The following is a 27,211-nucleotide window of genomic DNA, read 5'->3' as shown; positions in this document are numbered from 1 at the left end:
GGGTTGCTGAAAACAGGAAGTGATGTGAGACCTTTGCAATGTGAACAAGGTTAGGTAACCGACACGGTGCATTGCTGTCTGTCAGTGTCATAGCTAGAGACTTTGGAGCCCCAAAGCAACATTTTTATGGGGCCTTTAGATCTAGGCACTCTTGAGCAAGGTCACCTGCCCCAACCCTATTGATATGAGTTGACTAAGCAATTTATATTTCCATGCAATGTACACTGTGAATAGTCCATGTGCTAAGAGACAAAGCCAGAGGTTAGAGAAACAAAGGAAAGTTAATAGTGAACACATAAAGTACCAACTGGACCCTCTCATCTCCAAGGAAACATAGCAGTTGCTATGGGTGCTATGGCTGTAGTTGCTACGCCCCTGCTGTCTGTGTCTCCACTGAGATTATCTCCCTCACTTCCTGTTCCATAAATGATGGCATCGCTGAGTACAGAAAGTAAGTAAAGATGCTTAATGAAACACAATTTTGGGGGGCTTTCATGAAAATGTTATGCAAAATGTATTCAGTATCAGTTGGTTTGGATTGCCCCTGTCCCAAATTGCATACATTTCAGGGGCGTAACAATAGACCCTGCAAGGGATGCAGCTGCAGGGGGACCCAGAAGCCACAGGGGGCCCCGTCCTGAGAGACTGACAACTAAGGGCAAGGAGAGAAAAAACTTTCTGCTCTCTGCACAATTATTCTAATGACTGCATCTGCTCAGCCACTGAAAAGGAACCATACAAAGTTATGTAGATAAAGAGTTATAGACAGTCCCTATTGAGTGTGCAGGGGGAGGGGGATCCATCCAAAGTTTTGCAGGGGGGGGGGGGAAGTGATTTCTAGTTACGCCCCTGATACATTTGCATTAGACAAGCTGCGAAATTGACCTTCTCACGGACAATCTCTAGAAGTAAATTAAAAACATCCTCATTGATAAAACAGGCAGCAGGAAAAGCTTCAGGAAATGTCCAGCCATCCCCCACTCTGACCATAAACAATACAACTTATGGCTGGAGCTACGATAAGAAAACATTTCTAAAACAATCTGGCTTTTCTGTTTCTACTCATTATTTTACACTTTTTACCTCTTTATTTCTTTTGCTCCTAACTGCACATTTCCCAACAGAGAGTACGCTGTATCCATACGGAGGTGAGGTCGGAGACATGAAGATCAACGCTACAGGAAAAGACATCAATTCACCGTATATCCAACCTCCTATGGGATTTCCCTTTCTGGGTAACACGTACCCCAAACTTTATGTGAGTTCTGTTCACTCGTACTGAGGATGATGGATTAACCATTATTATTTATCGACGTCTTATCGACTATGGAAATGTATGTGTGTGCTTAACCATTTCAGCCCGCAGGTATTTTTTACCTTATGCATCCGAGCAATGTTCATCTCCCATTCATTTGCCAATAAGTTTATCACTAATTATCGCAATGAATTGATCTATAGCTTGTTTTTTCCGCCACCTATTAGGCTTTCTTTGGGTGGTACATTTTGCTAAGAATTACTTTTTTCTAAATGCATTTTCACAGGAATATTAGGAAACAATGGGAAAAAAATCATTATTTCTTAGTTTTCGGCCATTATAGCTTTACAATAATACATGCTACCATAATTAAAACCCACGTATTGTATTTGCCCATTTGTCTCAGTTATTACACCAATAAAATTATGTCCCTATCGCAATGTATGCGCCAATATTTTATTTGGAAAAAAGGTGCATTTTTTCTGTTTTATGTCCATCACTATTTACAATCTTATAATTTAAAAATATTCATAATACATTCTCTTCACATGCATATTAAAAAAGTTCATACCCTTAGGTAACTATTTATGTTGTTTGTTTGTTTTTTATTGTATTTTTTTTCATAAAAAATGTATTTGGGTAATTTTTGGTGTGGTAGGTAAACAGTTAATTTGAAATGTAATAATGTGTGTTTATTTCAATAAAAATGTATGTAGATGTAGTTTTTCTATTTAGCCACAAGATGGCCATAGTCAAAAAATAATTTTTAGTCCTGGAATCGGGCACTCTCGCTTCCAGGAAGCATAAGGAGGACGGGAAACTTTTTTTTTTATCAGAAAGACGGCAGCTTCTGATAAGAAGACGTCGGTCTTTCTACCGGGAACTTAGATAGTTCCCATTCATTCATATCCGGGCTAATGGGTGCAACATGGGCACACACGTGATCGCGTGCGGTAGCTCGCAACAGCAGCCCCCTGGACGTGACAATCGCGTCCAGGCAGCATAAATGGTTAAAGTGAACCAGAGATGAGGGCGATATGGAGGCCAGTTTTTATTTCCTTTTAAACAATGCCAGTTGCCTGGCAGTCCTGTTGATCTTCTGGTATCAGTAGTATCTGAGTCACAACCCTGAAATGATCATGTGGCTAATCTAGTCAGACTTGAGTCAGAGCACCTGATCGACATGCTTGTTCAGGGTCTATGGCAAAAAGTATTAGAGAGTAAGACACAGTATCAGAAGGACTGCCAGGTGACTTGCATTGTTTAAAAGGAAATAAAAATGGCAGCCTCCATATCACTCTCACCCCAGGTTCCCTTTAAGGCTATGGTATGGCTTTTGAAGTGACATTTTCATATACAGGATCTTCTCAAAAAATTAGCATATTGTGATAAAGTTAGTTATTTTTTGTAATGTACTGATAAACATTAGACTTTCATATATTTTAGATTCAAATACACACAACTGAAGTAGTTCAAAGCCTTTTATTGTTTTAATATTGATGATTTTGGCATACAGCTCATGAAAACCCCAAATTCCTATCTAAAAAATTAGCATATTCCATCCGACCAATAAAAGAAAAGTGTTTTTAAAACAAAAAAAAGTCAACCTTCAAATAATGATGTTCAGTTATGCACTCAATACTTGGTCGGGAATCCTTTTGCAGAAATGACTGCTTCAATGCGGCGTGGCATGGAGGCAATCAGCCTGTGGCACTGCTCAAGTGTTTTGGAGGCCCAGGATGCTTCGATAGCGGCCTTAAGCTCATCCAGAGTGTTGGGTCTTGCATCTCTCAACTTTCTCTTCACAATATCCCACAGATTCTCTATGGGGTTCAGGTCAGGAGAGTTGGCAGGCCAATTGAGCACAGTAATACCATGGTCAGTAAACCATTTACCAGTGGTTTTGGCACTGTGAGCAGGTGCCAGGTCGTGCTGAAAAATGAAATCTTCATCTCCATAAAGCTTTTCAGCAGATGGAAGCATGAACCCACTTTTGAACCAGAAACAGCAGCAGAAGCGCCTGACCTGGGCTACAGAGAAGCAGCACTGGACTGTTGCTCAGTGGTCCAAAGTACTTTTTTCGGATGAAAGCAACTTTTACATGTCATTCGGAAATCAAGGTGCCAGAGTCTGGAGGAAGACTGGGGAGAGGGAAATGCCAAAATGCCTGAAGTCCAGTGTCAAGTACCCACAGTCAGTGATGGTCTGAGGTGCCATGTCAGCTGCTGGTGTTGGTCCACTGTGTTTTATCAAGGGCAGGGTCAATGCAGCTAGCTATCAGGAGATTTTGGAGCACTTCATGCTTCCATCTGCTGAAAAGCTCAATGGAGATGAAGATTTCATTTTTCAGCACGACCTGGCACCTGCTCACAGTGCCAAAACCACTGGTAAATGGTTTACGGACCATGGTATTACTGTGCTCAATTGGCCTGCCAACTCTCCTGACCTGAACCCCATAGAGAATCTGTGGGATATTGTGAAAAGAAAGTTGAGAGACGCAAGACCCAACACTCTGGATGAGTCTAAGGCCACTATCGAAGCATCCTGGGCCTTCATAACACCTGAGCAGTGCCACAGGCTGATTGCCTCCATGCCACGCCGCATTGAAGCAGTCATTTCTGCAAAATGATTGAGTGCATAACTGAACATAATTATTTGAAGGTTGACTTTTTTTGTTTTAAAAACACTTTTCTTTTATTGGTCGGATGAAATATGTTAATTTTTTGAGATAGGAATTTTGGGTTTTCATGAGCTGTATGCCAAACTCATCAATATTAACCGGTTCAGCACCGCAGTCCGAAAATCTCATGCATCTGAGCAACGTTCACCTCCCATTCATTCGCCTATAACTTTATTGCTACTTATCACAATTAATTTATCTATATCTTGTTTTTTCCGCCACTAACTAGGCTTTCTTTGGGTAGTACATTTTGCTAAGAATTATTTTTTTCTAAATCTATTTTAACAGGAAGATTAAGAAAGAAATGGAAAAAATTCATTATTTCTCAGTTTTTGGCCATTATAGTTTGAAATTAATATACGCTACCGTAATTAAAACTCATGTATTTTATTTGCCCATCTGTCCCAGTTATTACACCATTTAAACAATGTCCCTATCACAATTTACGGTGCCGATATTTCATTTAGAAATAAAGGTGCATTTTCTCAATTTGCATCCATCACTATTTATAAGCTTATAATTTTAAATAATATAATAACATATTCTCTTGGCATGCATATTTAAAAAGTTCAGACCCTTGTGTAACTATTTATGTTGTTTTTGATTTTTTTTAATTGTATTTTTTATTTTATTTTTTTAATAAAAAAAAGTGTATGTGGGTAATTTTTGGTGTGGGAGGGAACTGCTAATTTTAAATGTAAAATAATATTTTTTTTTAATTAAAAATGTATGTGGGAGCAGTTTACTATTTGGCCACAAGATGGCCACAGTGAAAAAAGTCCTGGATGCGAACGATCTCGCATCCAGGAACTAAAATGCTGGGGAGAAGTTTCCTGGGGGCAGAAATACCACGCTCTCTGGAGAGAAAGCGTCGGTATTTCTGCGGGGAAGTTAGATCGGTGAATGGGAATTATATTCCCATTCACTGATCGGGGGGCAAGCGGCGGGCAGCGGGAGCGCGCGCGGGGGCGTGCCCGATCGCGCGCACCAGCCGGCGGCAGCAGCAATGCCTATCTGGACGAGGAAGCTCGTCCAGGTAGGCTGAACTGGTTAAAACAATAAAAGGCTTGAACTACTTCAGTTGTGCATTTAAAGGGGGCTTAGATGCTTTCCTTGCGTTGAAAGACATCCATGGCTACAATTACTAGGTAATGCCTAATGATGTTGATCCAGGGATTTTATCTGATTGCCATCTGGAGTTGGGAAGGAATTTTTCCCTTTAGGGGCTAATTGGACCATGCCTTGTAAGGGTTTTTTCGCCTTCCTCTGGATCAACAGGGATATGTGAGGGAGCAGGCTGGTGTTGTACTTTATACTGGTTGAACTCGATGGACGTATGTCTTTTTTCAAACAAAATAACTATGTAACTATGTAACTATTTGAATCTAAAATATATGAAAGTCTAATGTTTATCAGTACATTACAGAAAATAATGAATTTATCACAATATGCTAATTTTTTGAGAAGATCCTGTATTTATATTCCTGATCCTTGAAGAAGGTCATTGGAGGTAATTAACATTTTTGCCAAATGCCCGGTTCATCTTCCCGTTTTATGCATTTTTATAATCTCTCTCTAATGTATACAGTATATACTTTGCATTGTAAAACTTGTTATAGTGCCTTAAATAAATTAATGTAATTGTAGTGACAACTAGAGGTGAATTAAGGCAAACCAAGTGCAAGAAAGAGTAGCGGCTTGCCATCTGGAATTTTTTGGTAACTGTGTCTGACGAGGTGGCAGCCAGGCCCTTAGACAAAAAGCCATAAAGTCCTCAGTACTTGCCTCAGTTGCCTTGTAGGTGATTTGGTTCTGGTCTCCTTTTCCAGCAATGCTGAAGTCCTTGGTGGCATCATCTCCTCTCAAACTTCCAGAACTCATTCTCCTATACTGGTGTTCACAGCTCATGTAGCAGGGTAGGTTGTGCCTGCTCTAAACAGATGCAACCAAACCCTCATAGAGACTGGCAGTGTTGAGTTAATTTGCGCAGTCTTTGGGGAGGTGTGATCAGAGGTGCTGCTAAGGTTTTTGTGGCCTCAAGCAGATTGGATCGGTTTTGTTGAATCAATACATTTTTTTTTAATATGTGTTGCCACCTTTACTATTCAGCAGTTCAATCGAAACGATTGTAGAAGTTTAATTTTATTTTGGTGCTTGTGTTTTAGTTTTCAGATAATGGATTAATACAATTCCAGCCTTGGAGCATCAACGAGAAATATCTGTTCCCCAATCCCTTTGGAAGGAGATTTCAGGGAGATGAGAAGTTGGCCATGCTTGCTGCGTTCTGGGATGATACGGATGTCACGCTGGGGGACGGGGCTCTGTGGTATCAGGTCTGTAGTGAGCCTCGGTCACGTGTCTTCTGTATCCTGCTGCTGGTCACCATTCCACTGTATATATATATATATATAAAAACAAATCAAAAAGGACAAATTAGCAAAACAAGAACAAATGTCTGTGTTATGTTCAATAATAACTGAAACTAGACTTATTTACAGGATTCATCAACTCTGTACATAAGCAGTGTCTTCTCTGTGTGTCCTTAGCCAGGCTGAACAGGAACCAACGATCCACAACAGTCTAGATAATTTTATTTAGTAATACAAGTAGAATAGTGACATCTACAGGCCAGATGAATGATCACCACACTCTGAACACGCACCAAAATGTAGAATGACAAACCACAAACGCCTGGAGAACAGCCAGAATTACTTAGGCAGGTCTCACTCATGGTAAAAATTGTCCTGACATATTTCTTCACTTTATTTGCCAGATGTATTCTGACAAAGATCAAAAGGACTTCTATGCCCAAATGATATTCAACAGGACCGACGAGGAGGTGGACAGATACTTTGGGAAGGTCCTCACCACCAACTATACATCCAGGTGGGTGCTGAAGATAACATGGGACAAAGTGCTGCCGGTTTCATTCCAGAAAGTGGAGCTCAGCGAGGTAAGACAAGACACAGAACATTTATATCGCACTTTTCTCCTGACAGACTCAAAGAGCCAGAGCTGCAGCCACTAGGGGGCACTCTATAGGCAGTAGCAGTGTTAGGCCAGAGCTGCAGCCACTAGGGGGCGCTCTATAGGCAGTAGCAGTGTTAGGGAGTCTTGCCCAATGTCTCCTTACTGAATACCACTGCTGGATATCGCAGAAGGTGAACAGAGGCGCCAACAGTATAAAATATGTTAAAATTGCTAAAAGTGCTAGGGAGGCAGTAGCGGAATTACCTCCCCGAAGCAGACATGAAACTGTCAATTTTCAAAGGATTAAAGTTATTCATATACTCCAGAAAACAAAGCAACGCATTTCGCAGGTATACGCCTGCTTCCTCAGGCTATAACAAGTAGGAGTATTTAACAGTACTATGTCGTGACAACGCCTAGCGCCTCTGTCTATGGTTTACTTACCTCCAATTTCCAGTACATACTACACTACATTGGGCTCTTGGTGTTCTTTTCTTTTTGACCACTGCTGGATAGGTAAAGTACCCAACACTCTCTACACTTTACTTTTCAAATCAAGCTCTTAAGTCGCGGCATCATTTGATATATTTTAAATAAAAACAATAGGAAAGGAAAAAAACTTGTCAGAGAAAGTTAAAGATCTAAGTTATTTATTGTATTTATGTAATTCGGGTAGAAAAATAGAAAAAAAGCGTATGATATAATGATTTTTATGTGTAGTACAGATAATTAACAGAACGTTAGCAGCAAAGAAAAGAGTTTCATATTTTTATTTTCAGTTATATAGGTTTATATTTATTTTTTTATAACTTTGCATCATTCTCTAATATTTGCAATTACTAACCACATTCTGTATTTTAAACTATGAAACGGAGCAAAGCTAATGACCCTTTGAACTTCCCTGCAGTAAAACCTTATCTGAAGCTGTCTCTCGCTGTTTCTTAGATGTATAAGTGCTTCAGAACACAGCTCTGTCTTTGGATGGATGAGCTCAGAGAACAACTGGCGTTTCTTAACTCTTTCCTGTACTGAAAACAGTATGAGACTCCTATCTGTGCTGCTAATCTTCTATTTCATAGCTGTACTACACATACAATTAATTATATCATAGGTTTATTTTCACTTTAGATTCCCTTTAAGGGAGCTCTGTTATTGGGGCAGGAAGAAAGCATTGTAATAATTTACCCCTTATCACCGAATACCCCACTGGGCCAAGGAGTGTCTGAAGCGCTATCATGCCAGCCAGCACTGGGCTAAAGGATATATTTGCAGGTTGCAGGATAAATGATCGGATTGTCTTGTAATTAATTAATTGCTGCTCAAAACAATAAAACTCACACTTGGGCTTATCGATCCCTACCCAACCCACTGATTAACAGACAAATCTACTATTCCATTTCCATCTAGCACAACTATTTTTCATTTTCCGTGAGTACTCGACTGACACAGTGAAGTATAATAAGTATAGTATAATAAGTTTAACAGCCATGCACTGGTCAATTACAGCTCGATATGCCAGAGAAATCCCTCTCTGACTGGAATCTGATATCCGATAGTGAGCTATTCCTACCGTACACAACAAACTCACTTCTGATGGATTTCATCAGAAAATCTATCAAACAGCCAGCGATCGGACTGCAAATGCAGCCCCATGTGGTTATTGATCCCCCTTCACTTCTGCCCCCTCCCCCCTACAGATACTCACCTACAGAGAGGGAAGGCTCTGGGCCCTATAGAGCTTTCCTGTTCTCCTGCCGGTCCCCTCGTCCCCTCCCCCCTTCCCCCCAGGTTTCTCCCTTCGAATCTCCCGCCATGGGAGACTTCAGAAGTCTTTGGAAGCACTCAGGCTCCTGAAGACAGGCAACTCTGCACTGTGCATGCGTGAGTGCGCGAGAGAGGGCTCTCGCATGTGCGCAGTATAGGGTGGCCCTTCTTTGGAAGCCTGAGTGCTTCCAAAGACTCCCAAAGGCTACCCAAATGCGGAAGAGAGCAGTCCACGACCCATGGGTCGTAGACTGTTAATGGGGGAGCCTGCAAGGGAATGCAGAGACCGTAAGGAGACCGGGAAGGCTCAATAGGACCTAGAGCCTTCCCTCTTCGACTGGCCCAATATTGGTTGAAAATGATGAATCAAATTGACTAACAGGAAGTGAACTCACTTCCTGTTAGTGACTCCAGTCGATTTTTTCCGATATTCATACAGCCAATCGTTTGGAAAATTAGATCATTAGTGGCAACCAGTCTAGATTAGATCCTAGATTATGTTGACAATAGGTGACCTTTCAAACAGTATAAATTATGATGCTAACTTTGTTTCCTGGCTCTCCTCTTGTCTCTCTCCTTCTCTTGACATGTTCAATAAGACGAACACCTTCCAGTGTATACTGACGACAGACGGGTCGCATTCCTTCGCACTGATGAAATATTACAACATGTCTTGGGGTCCCGGGCAGCGCATGTATCACAGAGCCATGATTGGATACACGAATGGAGAAGGCGTTTATTACAATGACCCACAAGCTCTGAAGAACAATACGTATGGGCCTGAGGGGCGATACCGGCCTCACAAAGTTCCAGGAAACACTAACAGAATCGGACTGTGGGCTTATCAGCTGGACATTCCCATCAATGCAAACAAGACCAATTACCACCGGAAATGTTGGAGATGGTACTACTCAGAGCCAGACAGCTCCACATGGGATACTGGCCTACCTCCCTGCCCATGTCTGAAGTCACAGGCTGCTAAAGACTACAACTTTGTTTCTGAAGTTCTTCCTTCTTCCTACACGGACCTTGTAAAGATGTTAAGAGGTTCGCAAGGCAACGGGACAACCTTCCAGGTGACACTGCCCAATCGTTATGCTGCTGGGCGGAGATGCATCTACGACTCGGATGGTTATTTGATAGGAGGAATCAAAGATCGATACTTTATATATGATTCAGGTCTGGGTAGTGTTCAAGATCACATAGGTAAGTGGAAGCATTGTGCAAGATTTTCTTAATTTACAATGAGTGTCTTACAGAAGCTGTCAGATCCCATGATGGCCATGCCAATATTTTACTCCAGAGATTTTCTTGTATGTTCAGCATAGCTTCCAACTGTCCATCTTTTGGAGGGACATTCCCTCTTTGGGAACGAAATCCCTCTGTCCCCAGTTTCTTCCTTATTTGTGGTGTGGGCGTGGCTAGAGGTGAGGCAGGGGCGTGTCTCAAAATGTTGGGAGGCATGTCTTCAGGAAGGATATCCAGAGACCTGGATCAGATTCATTCCACATGGCAGTCTCGATATGCAGAGAAGCCTGGACATCCTAAGGTGCTAGCATCTCACTGATCATGTTTATTCATCACGGGTTATCCTGCTGCCTCTGCTGCAGGCCGCTCTCATTGATTACCCAGAAAAGAGTGAAGCTACACCAAGGTTCATTTTAACCACTTCAGGCTACAGTGTTATTTTACCTTATGCATCCAAGCAACTTTCACCTCCCATTTCACCTCCCAATAACTTTATCACTGCTTATCACACTGAAATGATCTATATCTTGTTTTTTCTGCCACCATTTAGGCTTTCTTTGGGTGGTACATTTTGCTAAGAATTATTTTATTCTAAATCCATTTGAACAGGAAGACTAGGAAATAAACTGAAAAAAATCATTATTTTTCAGGTTTTGGCCATTATAGTTTGAAATTAATACATGCTACCTTAATTAAAACCCATGTACCTTATTTGCCCATTTGTCCCGGTTCTTACACCATTTAAATTATGTCCCTTTCACAATGTATAGCACCAATATTTTATTTGGAGATAAAGGTGCATTTTTTCAATTTGCGTCCATCACTATTTACAAGCTTGTAATTTAAAAAATTATAGGAATACCTCTATTATTCTAATGGTCTATCGGTCCAGCCTCCTAAACAGGTATATCTGCAAAGTGATTGGTCGGCACCTTGCCTCTGCTCCAATCACAGACCCCAGCTGGAAGTACCAGTTCCAACCACCCAGCCCTTTTGGGTTTTCCTGGTTGGTAGTGGAACTTGTCTCCTGGAACTGGACCACCACTTTCAAACATATACCAGGCAAAATATATTGATGTCTTTCAATTACTTTCTGTCACTGACCTGGTAGCAGAGGAGACCGTTGTGCTGAGGGTAGCAACTCTTGCGGCTTGACACCCAGTACTTCTGGAGTGGGAACAGGAGCACTAGGGTGTGCAGGAAGCAGGAGTGCTCGCAGGATCCGATGAGGAGCTGAGCAGACGGGAACCGCGGCACTCCCCTGGCCGGAGTCGGGTGGTGCAAGGACTCAACGACCAGCGTGGACAGTAGCAAGGTAAATCCCAGGACAAGCAGGAGTCGGCAACAGAGCGGGTTCTCAGACGGGCGGAGTTCGGCAACAGAGCGGGTAGTCGGAGCAGGCAGAGGTCGGCAACAGAGCGGGTAGTCGGACAGGCAGAGTTCGGCAACAGAGCGGGTAGTCAGGCAGGCAGGGTTCATCAACAGGTGGGCAGTCAGACAAGCCGAGGTCAGGATTCCGGGGTAACACATAGACAGACTATAAGTCACGGCACGGGAGTACACACACTTGCTGCAATACTACAGCAAGGAGGCAATGCACTCTCCAGACTTAAATAGGCCTCCTTGGCGCGCACAGCATGACGCGCCGCGCGCGCCTGCGCACCGCACACCACGCCGCGCGCGCATGCGCAGATGCGCGCACGCACGCGCACGCACGCGCACACGCCCAGACACGCACGCACGCGCGCACGCCCAGACGCGCACGCGCCCGCACGCGCAGCGCCCGCACACGCAAACGCCAGAACAGGAGATACACAGCAGTCATCCTTGTGCACACAACGCCACACAACGCCTACGCCAGCGCCCCCTGACGCCAACGCCTACGCCGTGCAACGCAGCGCACACTGGTGAGCACCGACAGGTCGCCCCGCCGAGACCCACCAGGACGACCGCCAGTATCCGTGCGTACTGGCCGCCTCCTCTGAACAGGTAACTGACCGTGACAATGCCCCCCCTCTAGAGGCAGCCTCCGGATGCCCTTAGTGCCTGGCTTCTCTGGGAAATCCTTATGAAACTGGTTAACCAGATGGGTGGCATGGACGTTGACTGCTGATTCCCAAGAACTCTCTTCAATGCCATATCCCTTCCACTTGATGAGATACTGGATTTGATTGTACCTTCTTCTGGCGTCCAAGATTGCTTCCACCTCATACTCCTCTTCTCCTTCCACTAAGATCGGTGGTGGTGGATTCATTGCTCTACCAGAAAAAGGGTCCATAGTGGTAGGTTTTAGTAATGCCGTATGAAATACAGGATGAATCTTAAGATTATCAGGGAGCTCCAGTTCAAAAGCCACCGGCCCTATCTTCCTTTTGATAGGAAATGGTCCAATGAACTTAGGACCCAGCTTCTTGGAAGGACAGGCCAACTTGAGATTTACAGTAGATAACCAGACTGGATCCCCCACTTTAAAGTCTGGACTGTCTCTTCTGTGACGATCAGCCTTCCTCTTGTAATTTTCCTGAGCTTGAGCCATGGTTTGTTGCAAGGTCAGGTTATTTTCCTGTAACGTCTTGATCAAACTGTCGGAAGCAGGTACTAATGTCTCTGAAAACATGTTTGGCAGAAATGACGGATGGAACCCATAATTTGCGAAAAATGGAGATTGTTGTGTACTTGAATGAATGGAATTGTTATAAGCGAATTCGGCTAATGGCAGGAGTTGGACCCAGTTGTCTTGTGTTGATGATAAGAAACATCTCAAGTACTGTTCTAATGTCTGGTTGGTGCGTTCTGTCTGGCCATTTGACTGTGGGTGATACGCAGATGAGAAGTGTAGCTGAATGTTCAGGGATTTGCACAAGGCTTTCCAAAACCGAGATGTGAACTGTGTCCCCCTGTCCGAGATGATGTCGGCTGGAACCCCATGGAGGCGCACAATTTCTTTAATAAAGACTTCAGCTGTCCTTTGCGCTGAAGGAGTACCTTCCATAGGTAAGAAGTGCGCCATCTTGGACAGACGATCAACAACCACAAAGATGGTATTACAGTTCTCTGATCTTGGCAATTCCACAATAAAATCCATAGAAATGGAGTGCCAGGGTCTGGGTGGTACTGGCAGTGGGTTAAGTAGACCCCAAGGTTTAAACTTTGATCCTTTAAATCGACAGCATACGGGACAGGCGGTTACGTATAACCTGCAATCTCTTTTAAGCTTGGGCCACCAGAATGAGCGTTGCACCAGATCCTGAGTCTTCGTGACACCAAAATGACCTGCCAGTACGTGATCATGACAGGATTCGAGGACTATGTGCCGCAATTCTTCTGGCACAAACATCCTGTTACCGAACCACCACAGGCCCTCCCTTTCTTCCAAAGAATCCTTGATGACTTCTGATGGGCCGGTTGATGCCTGACGGAGCTGGTTAATTAGGGCTGGTTGAATAATCAAGAAGTTCTGATCGGATAAGATTGTATCGGGTGTGCTCAGATTCTCATCTTCTGGAAACATACGGGATAAGGCGTCTGGTTTTGTGTTCTTTGAACCTGGTCTGTAGGTGATGTGGAATGTAAATCGTGAGAAGAAAAGAGCCCACCTGGCCTGCCTTGGATTCAACCTCTTGGCGGTCTTTAGGTATTCGAGGTTCCGGTGATCTGTAAAAATAAGTATAGGCTGGGCTGCACCTTCCAGAAGGTATCTCCACTCCTCTAATGCGACCTTGATAGCCAGTAACTCTCTGTCCCCCACATCGTAATTCCTCTCCGCTTCAGACAGTTTTCTTGAATAGAATGCCACTGGATGTAGCAAAGCCCTGATTCCCTGTCTTTGTGATAGCACTGCCCCCACCGCAGAATCGGATGCGTCCACTTCTAACACAAAGGCCAGTGCCGGGTCCGGATGTCTGAGAACAGGAGCAGATGTGAAATGTTGCTTAAGCTTATCAAATGCCGCCTGAGCCTCTTCATTCCATATGAAGTGACTATTCTGCCGTGTGAGTTGAGTGATGGGAAGAATGATTGCGGAAAAGTTTTTAATAAATCTGCGATAGAAGTTGGCAAATCCCACAAACCTCTGAACTGCCTTTCGGTTAGAAGGAGCTGGCCAGTCCAGGATTGCCTGGATCTTCTGTGGATCCATCGTAAATCCTTCGTTTGAAATGATAAGTCCTAGGAACTGTATGACCTTCTTCTCGAACTCACACTTTTCGGCCTTAACGAACAGATTATGTTGTCTAAGGCGGGACAGTACCTGACAGACCTGATGGCGGTGCTCCTCCAATGAGGCTGAAAATACTAGGATATCGTCTAAATAAACTATTATAAATTGATCGATAAAGTCTCTCAACACGTCGTTTATAAAATACTGAAAGGTCGCCGGGGCGTTGCAGAGCCCAAATGGCATAACCAAATATTCGAAATGTCCATATCGTGACCTGAAGGCAGTTTTCCACTCGTCTCCGGCTCTTATTCTAACCAAATTATATGCTCCCCTTAAATCCAATTTAGAAAAAATTCTGGCTTCACGGAGCTTCTGGAAAAGTTCTGGAACCAGAGGTAGTGGGTAACGATTTTTGATAGTCACTTTATTAAGCTCCCGATAGTCTATGCAGGGTCTTAGTGTTTTGTCTTTCTTTTGAACAAAAAAGATTCCTGCTCCTGCTGGAGAGATGGAGGGCCTGATAAATCCTTTTTTAAGGTTCTCTTCAATATAAAGTTTAAGTGTTTCTTGTTCCGGGTCGGATAGGGGAAACATACGCCCAAACGGAATCCTGGATCCTGGAACTAAGTCAATCGGGCAATCATACGGTCGATGAGGGGGTAGACAATCTGCCCTTTTTTTATCAAAGACATCGAGGTATTCATGGTACTGGGATGGAACGATTTCTTGAAGTCTTTCTGACGTACATAACAGCGAGCCAGAAGTGATTGGGTTAGCAGGTAAACAGCAACTTCCACAGTAGACTGAATCGAAAGAGATGACTCCTGAGGACCAATTGATACGTGGGTTGTGTGCCTGAAGCCAGGGTAGTCCTAAGATTACCGGAAACATTGGTGAAGCTAGAAGGTCAAATTTAAGTAATTCATGGTGAGTATCGAGGAGAAAAGTGCTGGTGGGAACTGTTTCCATAGTGACTGGCCCTGAACAGACGGTTGATCCGTCAGCTAAGTGAATGTGAAGTGGTTCTTTGCGGGGCTGCATTGGAAACTGATGATGGGTGGCGAATGAGAGGTCCATGAAACAACTGCAGGCTCCGGAGTCAATGATGGCGGTGGTTCTAATGATTCTTCCTGGGAACTGAAATGAAACAGGAATGGTCAGATGATTGTTAAACTTGGGGAGGCAGCTAGAAGATAGACTTCTAGATGAATAAACCTTACCCATGGGTCGGACCGGGCACATCTTGATCAAGTGACCAGCAGCTCCGCAGTAAAAGCATAGGTTCCCTTGCCTTCTTCTGTTCTTTTCCTCGGCCGATACAGGAGAACGCATAACCCCTAACTGCATTGGTTCCTCCGGATCCATCGTTGTAGTAGGAGCTGCGCCAGAAGAAGAAGGAAAAGCAGGAACCCAGAGTGCACGGGAGGAGTTGCCTGCTGCTTTTTCCATTTGTCGCTCCCGTAGCCGACGATCAATCTGGATTGCCAGATCAATCAAGGCATCAAGAGTAGCTGGTATTCCCACCCGAGCCAGTTCATCTTTTAAGGTTTCAGATAGTCCAAGGCGGTACTGGTGTTTCAATGCGCCCTCATTCCAGTCTGTATCCGCTGACCATCTGCGGAACTCAGAAGTGTACTCCTCTACTGGTCTTCGACCTTGACGTAATTTACTTAATCCTATTTCGGCTGTGGCCTGTCGCTGTGGGTCATCATATAATACTGCCATGTGGGTGAAAAAGGCTTCTGTTGATGCTAAAGCAGGGTGTTCTTGATCCATCAGCCTGTGAGCCCAAGTCTGAGGATCTCCCTGGAGTAATGAAATAATAAAGCCCACCTTTACCTCCTCATGGGGAAAAGTACGTGGCTGCAGAGAGAAATAAAGCTGGCAGGCATGTTTAAAGGCTTGAAATTTCGATCTGTCTCCAGAAAACCGTTCCGGTATGGGAACTCGTGGTTCAGGGGCTAGTGGAGCAGGTACAGGAGCAAGGTTGCCTACTGCTGGTGCTTGTGCTTGTGGTGCTACGGCAGGGGCAGGCGCCTGCCTGGGTGCAGCTGCTGCGAGGGTGTCCATGCGGCCTTCCAGCCGTTGGTGGCCTGCTTGGAGCTCCTTCAGGGCATCTGTCAGTGCGGCCATCTGATTACAGAGGGTGGTTAGAACCGTTGCTACCTCAGCGGTCTCCATTGTTGGCTGTAGTATTATGTCACTGACCTGGTAGCAGAGGAGACCGTTGTGCTGAGGGTAGCAACTCTTGCGGCTTGACACCCAGTACTTCTGGAGTGGGAACAGGAGCACTAGGGTGTGCAGGAAGCAGGAGTGCTCGCAGGATCCGATGAGGAGCTGAGCAGACGGGAACCGCGGCACTCCCCTGGCCGGAGTCGGGTGGTGCAAGGACTCAACGACCAGCGTGGACAGTAGCAAGGTAAATCCCAGGACAAGCAGGAGTCGGCAACAGAGCGGGTTCTCAGACGGGCGGAGTTCGGCAACAGAGCGGGTAGTCGGAGCAGGCAGAGGTCGGCAACAGAGCGGGTAGTCGGACAGGCAGAGTTCGGCAACAGAGCGGGTAGTCAGGCAGGCAGGGTTCATCAACAGGCGGGCAGTCAGACAAGCCAAGGTCAGGATTCCGGGGTAACACATAGACAGACTATAAGTCACGGCACGGGAGTACACACACTTGCTGCAATACTACAGCAAGGAGGCAATGCACTCTCCAGACTTAAATAGGCCTCCTTGGCGCGCACAGCATGACGCGCCGCGCGCGCCTGCGCACCGCACACCACGCCGCGCGCGCATGCGCAGATGCGCGCACGCACGCGCACGCACGCGCACACGCCCAGACACGCACGCACGCGCGCACGCCCAGACGCGCACGCGCCCGCACGCGCAGCGCCCGCACACGCAAACGCCAGAACAGGAGATACACAGCAGTCATCCTTGTGCACACAACGCCACACAACGCCTACGCCAGCGCCCCCTGACGCCAACGCCTACGCCGTGCAACGCAGCGCACACTGGTGAGCACCGACAGGTCGCCCCGCCGAGACCCACCAGGACGACCGCCAGTATCCGTGCGTACTGGCCGCCTCCTCTGAACAGGTAACTGACCGTGACACTTTCCTTTAACTTACATTTGTTATATGGATGCTAACTCCAACTGTCATTATAATTGTATCAAACTACTTTCTCAATTTTCTGGCGCATTGTAATGATATTTCTTTTTTTCAATAAAAATTATTGTTATAAAAAAAAATTATGGGAATATTCTCTTTTGACATGCATATTAAAAAGTTCAGACCCTTAGGTAACTATTTATGTTGTTTTTTGTTTTTTATTGTAATTTTTTTTTTAATTAAAAATTTTATTTGGGTTTTTTTTGGAGTGGGGAGGTAAACAGATACTTTTAAAGGTAATTGATTGTGTATATTTTTGTAAAAAAAAGTATGTAGATGTAGTTTTACTATTTGGCCACAAGATGGCCACAGTGATTTTTTCATTTTCATCCTGTAAGCGAGAGCTCTTGCTTACAGGAACTGAAGGGATGACGTGCAACTTAGAAAAATCGCAGCTTTTCGTAGAAGCCGTCGGTTTTTCATAGGGAGACATAGATCAATGAATGGGAGCGGTGTTCCCATTCATTGAACTCCGGGCTAACGGAAGGTGGCAGGAGCGGGCGTGATCGCGCGCCCGGCGCAGCGGCAGCAGTGCAGGCTATCTGGATGGATATGTCCTTTCAGATAGACCTAAGTGGTTAAAGCGAAACTGAAGGGAAAATAAACTTATGAGATAATTAATTGTATATGTAGTACAGCTAAGAAACAGAACATTAGTAGCAAAGAAAAGAGTCTCATGTTGTTTTCCAGTACAGTAAGAGATAAAAAAACTTCAGTTATCTATGCAAAAGAGCTTCTCTGAGCTTTCCCACCCAACTTGGGTCAAATACAGTCCTGTTTTCTGGAGCACCTAAACAGCCAAGAAGCATTGAGAGACAGCTTAAGATAAGGTTTCACTGTAGGAAAGTTCAAAGGGTCATTTATTTCTGCTTTGTGTTACAGCTTAAAAGACAGAGTGTGGTTTATAAACTGCAAATATGACTGAATGATGCGATGTTATAAAAAAAAAAGCTATATAACTGAAAATAAAAATATGAGACTATTTTCTTTGCTACTAATGTTCTATTCATTATCCATATTACACATACAATTCACTATAGCCTAAGGTTTTTTTTTGCTTCAGGTTTGCTTTAAATCTTCATCCACACAACCCTTCATCAGGTCAGAATACTCTGCTTGATAAAGTGTAATGATCCGCTCAGCTGGATGCACTGGCAGACAGCTGTTTGACCATTCCTCTAGTCTGTGGGCTGCAGGTCTCTGGAAGAGAGACCTGTCTTTCCATTACAAGTTTCTGGTCTGTTCTGCTGCTGAGGAATTTGCATACACTCGTTATGCAAATCCTCTACCTGCCTCCTTTGATGACTGGCAGTATAATGAGCTATGTTTCCCAGAGTCCTTTGCGGGTCATAAGGGTTAGTCCTGTGAGACACTCCTGAGTGTCAGCCTTGCTCATTGTTTGAAGATTAGCCTAGAGTAATTCCTGGGACTGCACTAGGCAGGTTCCCTAAGTGCAGTTAGGATTGCATATCTGTTTTGTTTGTCTGTTGCGATTGTCCTGTCCCAGCGGTGGTCGCCAGGAGATCGTTCTGATCTTGTTCTTGGAGTATAGCTGGAGCAGCGGTTGCTACCAGCTATCTCATCTGCCTGTCTAGCTTGGATCGCACTCTCCTTGCGCTAGTGCTGTGGATCCTTCTGTTCTGTTTTCCTGGATCGCACTAGCCTCTTGCGCTAGTGCTGTGGATCCTATCTCTCACTTATTCCTGTTTTCGTGTATCTGTCTTGTCTGCTACGAACGCTTGCTGGAGGCTCGGTGAGGTAACCGTTAAGCAAGCGCTCGCGTCCTCTGTTTCATGTTTGTCTGTCGGTGGTTAGTTAGGCGTGCTTGTCTCTGTTGTGCTTATCACGTGGAGACCGCGCATAAACGCGTGCACTGTTGCGAATGAGTGCGGTGTTCGCGTTTAGCTAGCATTTGTTATTTTCCTTATCTTCTCATTGTATGATTTGCTGTGCCTTTGCTACTCTCGTGCTCTGCCTTGCTGTAGCCTAGTGTCACCTCTGGCAATCGCCTCTCTCGCGATTGCGTTCCTACTTCATATCTGCTGTTGTGTATGCACCGTCGCGGGTTGGCGACTAGTTTGGTGCACACACATACAATCTGTCCCTTTGCTCAATCTCATTCAGGGCTATCTTGCCCTGCGTTTCTTCCCTTCGTGCAATTCCTGTCTGGCGTGTGTGGTAGGGCAGAGGAGCTGTTCCTCTGCACTCCACAGCTCCACCTGCCGATAGAAATTTCCCTCTACAGGTGCATTGCACCTTTTGCTGGGTTCCCTTAAATTACACGCTTGTGGAGGATTTCCGCAGTGTCGTTACAGTATGACCAGCCAAACCGAAATTCCCAGTGTAGAGGGAATTTCCGATTTGTACGATTTGGTCAATTATGGGTCCTGTGTCTTTAAGAGGTTTAAGAAATTGGACTCTGAAACCAGAGATGAATTCATATCAGAATGTTTCAGATTCTTGGCAAATTCTGAATTTCAGGCCACCAATATTTCCACTTGGAGTGGTCAGATTGCTTACAATCTTTTCCAAGGGGATCTGTTTGTGTGGGCTGATGAGTATGCCAGACACGAGAATCTGAGACATAACCCTCGTAGAGTCATGTGTTTTCTCGTAAGCTTAGAATTCCCCTGCCAGGCTGTTTCTATGAGTTTTTTCCTGCTGTGCGAAATGCTGATCAGATTAGTTAATGCAGCATCAAAAGTAAAATTAATGTGTCTAATAAAGTTTTTCCTGATGTTGTCACTATTTTTACTGCAAATGCGTCTTTGTCTCACCCTGTTCACACCTGTAAGGGCCCGTTGCCTGGTGACAGTTGCTCCAGTGTTTCTGTCCTGAACGCCTTACAGTCTGCCCCGCAGATCGCGGAGGTTTGCGCTATGGAAGCGTCAGTTTCACAACCTAAAGCGAATTTTGATTCACAAGTTTTGCGTTCTGACTCCTCGGATTTGACATTGTTAGCCGAATCTAAGAGTGAGACAGCGCTTCGGTTTTGCGAATCTGATGCTGAAGCTTCTTTGCTTTGCCCAGAGAAGCTTTCTCTGAATCTGCCCTGTACCATGAATGAAAACATGATCTCCACTCGCACTGACATTTGTGAATCCCTTTCTTGTTCTGAGCAAAATGCTGATTCTGCACCCTGTACTCTGGATGAGTTAATATGCCCTTGTTTAGAGTCTCCTGCAGTGTCCCTAGAGGCTCGTCTAGGTATTGCTACTATACTCACCTGTTTTTCTGCAGTTTTGGAGTGCAAGCTAGTTTGACTGCTACGCAGAATTCTGGGTGCAGTGAGATTGAAGTTAGGGAGTCAGTGTATGTTCCAGTAAATATTCCTGTACATTCCGCTCATGATGATGAAATTCAGTCTCAGTTTATGGTGGAACCTTCCCTGGGACATCTACCCTGTCCACAAAATAAAGTTCCAGTTTTGCCCTGTAACATGGATAGTTCAGAATCCTTCTTAGAAAACTTGGGAAATGGTGTTCCTGAGGTCTTGTCTGATGTCCTGGAGACCTCCGAGTTCCTCCCAAAGGGTGCAGAACTTCTAGGAGATGTCTCCTGCCCCCCAAGTCCTTCTGAGGTGTTGCCCACTTCAGTAGGTATTGCTGTTGTGCTGACTACCTTTGCAGCTCTGGTGGAGCTTCACTCATATGTAGTCAATGATGATATTATTGTCACAGAGATTTCTAGGTTTGAGTCCAAGCCTTCTTTTGAAAGTCCAGTGCTTGTGACCACTGCTCGTGATGATTCTCTGCCCGGTTCTGGTTTTGGTCTTGTCGTGACAGACTCTGAGGTTGGCAGTTCCTCGACGTGTCCTGAGGCTCCCCTTGGGCTAGTGTACCCCGATGTGTTCTGTAACCCAGAAAGCCCAAGTGTGTCTCGGTTGCCAGCCTGCTCAGATGCTTCCTCGGTGGAAACCTGTTCTGTTGTTGCCTGCCTGCCTGCATGCCCAGAGGTGGTCCCTGAAGGCCCTGTTCTTGATGCTTGTCCTGGTAATTTGGCTGATGGTGTAATGGTTAAGGGCTCTGCCTCTGACACAGGAGACCAGGGTTCGAATCTCGGCTCTGCCTGTTCAGTAAGCCAGCACTAATTCAGTAGGAGACCTTTGGCAAGTCTCCCTTACACTGCTACTGCCAATAGAGCGCGCCCTAGTGGCTGCTGCTCTGCTCTGGCGCTTTGAGTCCGCAAGGAGAAAAGCGCAATATAAATGTTATTTGTCTTGTCTTGTCTTGTAATTCTGAATCCGGAATTGTCATTGGTTCCATAGGGGTTCTTGATAATTCTCCATGTGAGCCTGGTGATCGTTCTGCCCTCCTGGGATCCCTGCTGAGCTTCAAAGTGTTCTGGGAGATCCTGGGAGAAATATTTCCTGGTACCTTGGATGAGATCAGCAGTGGGTGCTTTGTGGAAAGGGACACTTCGATTGGGTATTGTGGCAGGTTTGGTATTTTTGGACGGTCCCTGGAAGGTGGTGGGCATGGCTCTGTGGGTGTCGATGGCTTCTTCTCTGGCATTCACAGTCCTGATGGGTGTTACACTGAGATTTGTGGGACTGATGGGCATGTTTCGGTGGCTTCTCCTTCCGATGAGGTCAGTTTCGGGTGGGCTGACTCTGGAATTGGGCCTTGTCGGGCTGCCCCGACCTTCATGAGTCTTCAGTTAGAGTCTTTTGCAAATATCAGTTTAGAGGCTCGTCTGGAATCCGACCCTAGAGGAGGGGGTACTGTAATGATCCGCTCAGCTGGATGCACTGGCAGGCAGCTGTTTGACCATTCCTCTAGTCTGTGGGCTGCAGGTCTCTGGAAGAGAGACCTGTCTTTCCATTACAAGTTTCTGGTCTGTTCTGCTGCTGAGGAATTTGCATACACTCGTTATGCAAATCCTCTACCTGCCTCCTTTGTTGACTGGCAGTATAAAGAGCTATGTTTCCCAGAGTCCTTTGCGGGTCATAGGGGTTAGTCCTGTGAGACACTCCTGAGTGTCAGCCTTGCTCATTGTTTGAAGATTAGCCTAGAGTAATTCCTGGGACTGCACTAGGCAGGTTTCCTTAGTGCAGTTAGGATTGCATATCTGTTTTGTTTGTCTGTTGCGATTGTCCTGTCCCAGCAGTGGTCGCCAGGAGATCGTTCTGATCTTGTTCTTGGAGTATAGCTGGAGCAGCGGTTGCTACCAGCTATCTCATCTGCCTGTCTAACTTGGATCGCACTCGCCTTGCGCTAGTGCTGTGGATCCTTCTGTTCTGTTTTCCTGGATCGCACTAGCCTCTTGCGCTAGTGCTGTGGATCCTATCTCTCACTTATTCCTGTTTTCGTGTATCTGTCTTGTCTGCTACGAACGCTTGCTGGAGGCTCGGTGAGGTAACCGTTAAGCAAGCGCTCGCGTCCTCTGTTTCATGTTTGTCTGTCGGTGGTTAGTTAGGCGTGCTTGTCTCTGTTGTGCTTATCACGCGGAGACCGCGCATAAACGCGTGCACTGTTGCGAATGAGTGCGGTGTTCGCGTTTAGCTAGCATTTGTTATTTTCCTTATCTTCTCATTGTATGATTTGCTGTGCCTTTGCTACTCTCGTGCTCTGCCTTGCTGTAGCCTTGTGTCACCTCTGGCAATCGCCTCTCTCGCGATTGCGTTCCTACTTCATATCTGCTGTTGTGTATGCATCGTCGCGGGTTGGCGACTAGTTTGGTGCACACACATACAATCTGTCCCTTTGCTCAATCTCATTCAGGGCTATCTTGCCCTGCGTTTCTTCCCTTCGTGCAATTCCTGTCTGGCGTCGGTGGCAGAGCAGAGGAGCTGTTCCTCTGCACTCCACAGCTCCACCTGCCGACAGGAATTTCCCTCTACAGGTGCGTTGCACCTTTTGCTGGGTTCCCTCAAATTACACGCTTGTGGAGGATTTCCGCAGTGTCAGCGCACGTCTTGTGCGCTGATCATGGAGAGAATTCCACAATCATTACATAAAGGGTATTCTGATACCTGAAATGTTGCTCCTCTTTGTTGTTCTGAAGACAGACTATACTGAGTACAATTACTGAAGACCTTGGTGTGGCTTTATCACTACTGGAATCATTTGTCGTTACTCATTTGGCAGGAGGAATTTCAAGCCTGTACAGACATCGGGAGGCGCTATTCACATCATTTCACATACGCAGTGTGTAAAAAGCGGAAATTCAAAACAAAAGAAGCAAAAACAAAACAGAGTTGTCTGTCCACCCAGCCACAAAAAGAAAAAAACTTAAATAAACCCTTATCTATTTTAGTTTGATCAAAATATCCACCTTCCCCAAGTGATTATGTAAAAAGGGTCGTATTATGACCCCTTACCTATTCACACAAACAGCTGAAAAGGTTCAACACCTACTAGCAGACAATTTTTAACCAAGCCAGGCTAAGCTTCTGGGATCAGTTATGCTCTCCAAAGGTCTCAAAACTTGTAGAATCTTCGTAAATTAAGTTATTTACTGGACCAATATAACATCCTATTACCCTGCAGTCTTCTGATAACTGTCCTTCTTGTCACAACAGATAAAGACTTGCTTCCTTTCCAGTGGTGCTGCATCAATACTCCTCTGTGCTATCTGTTCTACGAAAAAAGACCTCTAGATTCCTGTTCAGACTACACATCGCCAGGGCTGGGTGAGTATCCTCCCTTCCACCGTATTTCGTCCTCTGGCTTATCTGGAAATTCATTACCTTAAGACAGAAGGTATGAACACTCCCAGTTTTGGTGAGTAATGGTGAGTAGGGCCACATTTGCACTCTGTGCCCACCTCAAACCCAACATTCTCCAGAGTTTACTTAAAATTGGCCAAGAAATGAAAAACGTCCAGTGAGCGATAGTTCTAGAGGTGGGAACATCTGTTGATGAGAGAACTCAGAGGAGAATTCCAAGAGTTGCTCGAGTTAACAGGGAGGCTACAGTGATCCAAATGTCTGTGGTAAGCAGAACATCTCAGAATGGACAACATGCCAAGCCACCTTGGGCTCCACTCCTGTCAGCCGCGAAGAGGAAGCTGAGGGGGTGCTCACCAAGGCGGAACAGGTGAAGAATGGAAAAATGTAGCCTGGCCTGAGAAAGCCCAACTTCTAACGAGGGTCCGAATTTGACATTAACAGCATAAATCCTTGAATACCCCATCCCTTTGCATTGAGTCAGCAGTTAAGGGTGGTGATGTTGTGCCAAGTAGTAGAACAGTAGATTTGTAACATAAATGTCCAGCTGACAAATTTGCAGAAATTGGGTGATGTAGTGTAACTATACTAATATGGACCAGAATCTCAAAGTAATGTTCCCAACATCTTAGGGGATTCTTGACACAAAGAACTGAGGTAGATATGAAGGCAAAGAGAAGCCGACCTTGGCCAGTATAGTGTTTCTAATAAAGTGCTCAGCGATTATTTATATGTATATATTATCAATTCATTAAATGTAGAAGTATCGTCTAACAGCAGTGGCATCACTAGGGGGGTGCGGTAAGTGTGGACCGCACCAGGTGTCACCAACTGACGGGGGTGACTTAGTTACAGGCTAAGTTAGAGTGTAGTAAGACTATGAAGATACTTCTCCCTCCTGCTCTCCTCCCTTCTGTGGATGCTCAGTGCTGAGCTGATAAGAGAATTCAGAGACCCCTAGGGGCCACATGGGGATTACCTTAACATCCCCCTATTCACCCCTTAGGAAAGTTGTCTCATCCAACCACCCACCCTCCAATAGCAAGGCTGTCCAGAATGGTACCCCTCCCTCCTGTCCTACAGCAAATGGGGCTAAGCCCCTCCCCTCAGCATGTGACTAGCATAACAATCATTCCTTGATTAAAGAAAGTTTGTTTATAGGGTAAGAGAGGGGTGACACCGTGAGTTTACGCACCGGGTGACACCAACCCTAGTGACGCCTCTGTCTAACAGTCATTTTCAAATGGAGGTAACTCCATGACTCTATACAATCCAGCTATATTCTTCATCTCATCTGTATGTCCAGCAAAAGAGAACCAGTTCCAGAATAATAGCAAGTCCCAGAGTCACCAATCATAGGGCTGGCATCAGCGGCATAACTACAATTCATGGAGCAACCAGCGAAACTTTGATGCCCCCCACCTCTCAGTCTTCTCACCACTTCCCTTGCCTCCCCTGGTGACCCTCACAGCCTGGGGGGCCCATCTCACACTCCTCCCCTTGCCTCCCCTGGTGACCCTCACAGCCTTGGAGCCCATCTCACAAGGTCATAGAACAGGTGCGGCCATCAAGAAATTCACACACATGACACCTGATGTGAAGTATAGTCCCCTGTATCAGAGGATGGGAAGGTTAGTAGTTGGGGTTGCTCTCCTCTAGTTACACCCCTGGCCGGCATTATTTACACCATGGATGATGGTGGTGAGAACATCAGTATATCATGTCCAATTCACTGGAGACTGGCCAAGTCTGGCCAAGCATTGACCCAGGAACACCCTGCTGGGTAGAAGCAGCTCATGGTTGGTGCTGGATATAAGCGTCTCAGTTGGCCCATTTAAAGGGACTCCGAGCAGTGCAGAAACTATGGAAAGATGCATATCGTTTTAAAGCTCTCTTTCTCCTCTTTCCAATGATATGGAGCAGAATGGAGCTGCTAACTTTGAGAAAAAGTCGCCCTGTGTAATACAATATAACTATGGAAAGATGGATATTATTTTAAAGCTCTCCTTCTCCTCTTTCTGACGACACCTAAATCGTCGCCCTACACCTTTTAGTTTTTTCTATTTTCGCGATCGAAATCGCGGCCGCAGCAATTTCAATCGCGAAAATAGCGAAAACTAAAAGGCGTAGGGCGGCGGTTTATATATCATTGGAAAGAGGAGAAAGAGAGCTTTAAAATGATATGCATCTTCCCATAGTTTCTGCACTGCTCGGAGTCCATTTAAGTGTAAAAACTCTGCAGTTTGAGAAATGATTGTGCAATCTTCCGAACAGCTATGTGGCATGAGGCTCACCTTCACTGGATATTACACCAATCGTTGCAGGATTTCACAGTGACTGCCCCATCAGCCCAGATTCACATGGCTAAACACAACCGCTTAAAGATTGCGTTTTTTCAATGCGATTGAGAAAGCGATTTTTGAAGGAATGCGATTTCGCAGCATACCTTCAAGCTCAGTTGCTCTGAAAGATGCTGCATGCAGAGGAATAGCGTCTTTACACAAATTGCAATGCGGCTCTGGGAACACTCTCATAGAGTAACTTTGCACCAGTGCCTTTCCAATTACAGATGATTGGCAAGCGCATCTAAAGATGAGCGTAATGACTTAATTACGATTTCGCGAAATTTTGCGTAATTAGTGTAATTACGATTATGGGCGTAAGTACATAATCGTAATGAAGAAGGATTTCGCGAAATTCCGCGTAAGCGTAATTTTCGTGTAATTTTCGCATTTCAGTGGGTATCGCGAAATTACGTTTGCCTTGCATGCAACCGTTTGTAAGCATAGTTACATAACGTAATTTCGCGATAGTTCATATTACTGTAAGCGTTAATTTTCGAGTCGTTTTCGCGTTACGGTGGGTATCTCGAAATTACGTTTGCCTTGCATGCAAACGTTTGTAGCGTAGTTTACACCCTTGAACTGCGCATGCTTAGTTTTTACATTATTTAATGCGAAAAAACGTTTATATGCGAAAATTTGTTAGCATTCGTCTGACTACCGCTGATTCGCTTCTGATTGGCTAATGTGAAAAAGTAATTTTTTATAGCTAACAAGTAATTACGAAATTCGCGAAATTACGAAGAAATGCGAAATTACGTTATGGTTTAATGCGAAATTACGTTATGGTTTAACGCGAAATTACGTTATGAACGAAACGCGAAATTACGCGTTGAAAATTACGCTTACGGTATTTTCAATTACGATTTTAATGGCAATTACGCTACCATAATTTCGCATGGTAATAGCAAATTTCGCATGCGTAATTATAGTAACGCGAAATTTCGAAAATTTCG

The 27,211-nt window shown here is 45.0% G+C and overlaps 1 protein-coding gene across 1 annotated transcript in view; it reads left to right on the top strand.

Moving 5' to 3' along the window:
* The first annotated feature begins 197 nt into the window (after positions 1-197).
* LOC137504872 (mucin-like protein) overlaps positions 198-27,211 on the top strand; it is a 70,823-nt gene continuing 43,809 nt past the window's right edge. Inside the window, exons 1-6 of the mRNA XM_068233467.1 lie at positions 198-451; positions 1,125-1,258; positions 6,101-6,268; positions 6,709-6,888; positions 9,269-9,875; positions 23,767-23,877. Of these exons, the coding sequence (XP_068089568.1) occupies positions 427-451; positions 1,125-1,258; positions 6,101-6,268; positions 6,709-6,888; positions 9,269-9,875; positions 23,767-23,877 (1,225 nt within the window). The 5' untranslated portion in view covers positions 198-426. The remainder of the gene's footprint in view (positions 452-1,124; positions 1,259-6,100; positions 6,269-6,708; positions 6,889-9,268; positions 9,876-23,766; positions 23,878-27,211) is intronic.

The sequence above is a fragment of the Hyperolius riggenbachi genome, chromosome 4 (genome assembly GCF_040937935.1).
Source record: "Hyperolius riggenbachi isolate aHypRig1 chromosome 4, aHypRig1.pri, whole genome shotgun sequence".
NCBI lineage: Eukaryota > Metazoa > Chordata > Amphibia > Anura > Hyperoliidae > Hyperolius > Hyperolius riggenbachi.
Note: the sequence above shows the minus strand (reverse complement) of the source record. Positions and strands in the feature narration are given on the sequence as shown.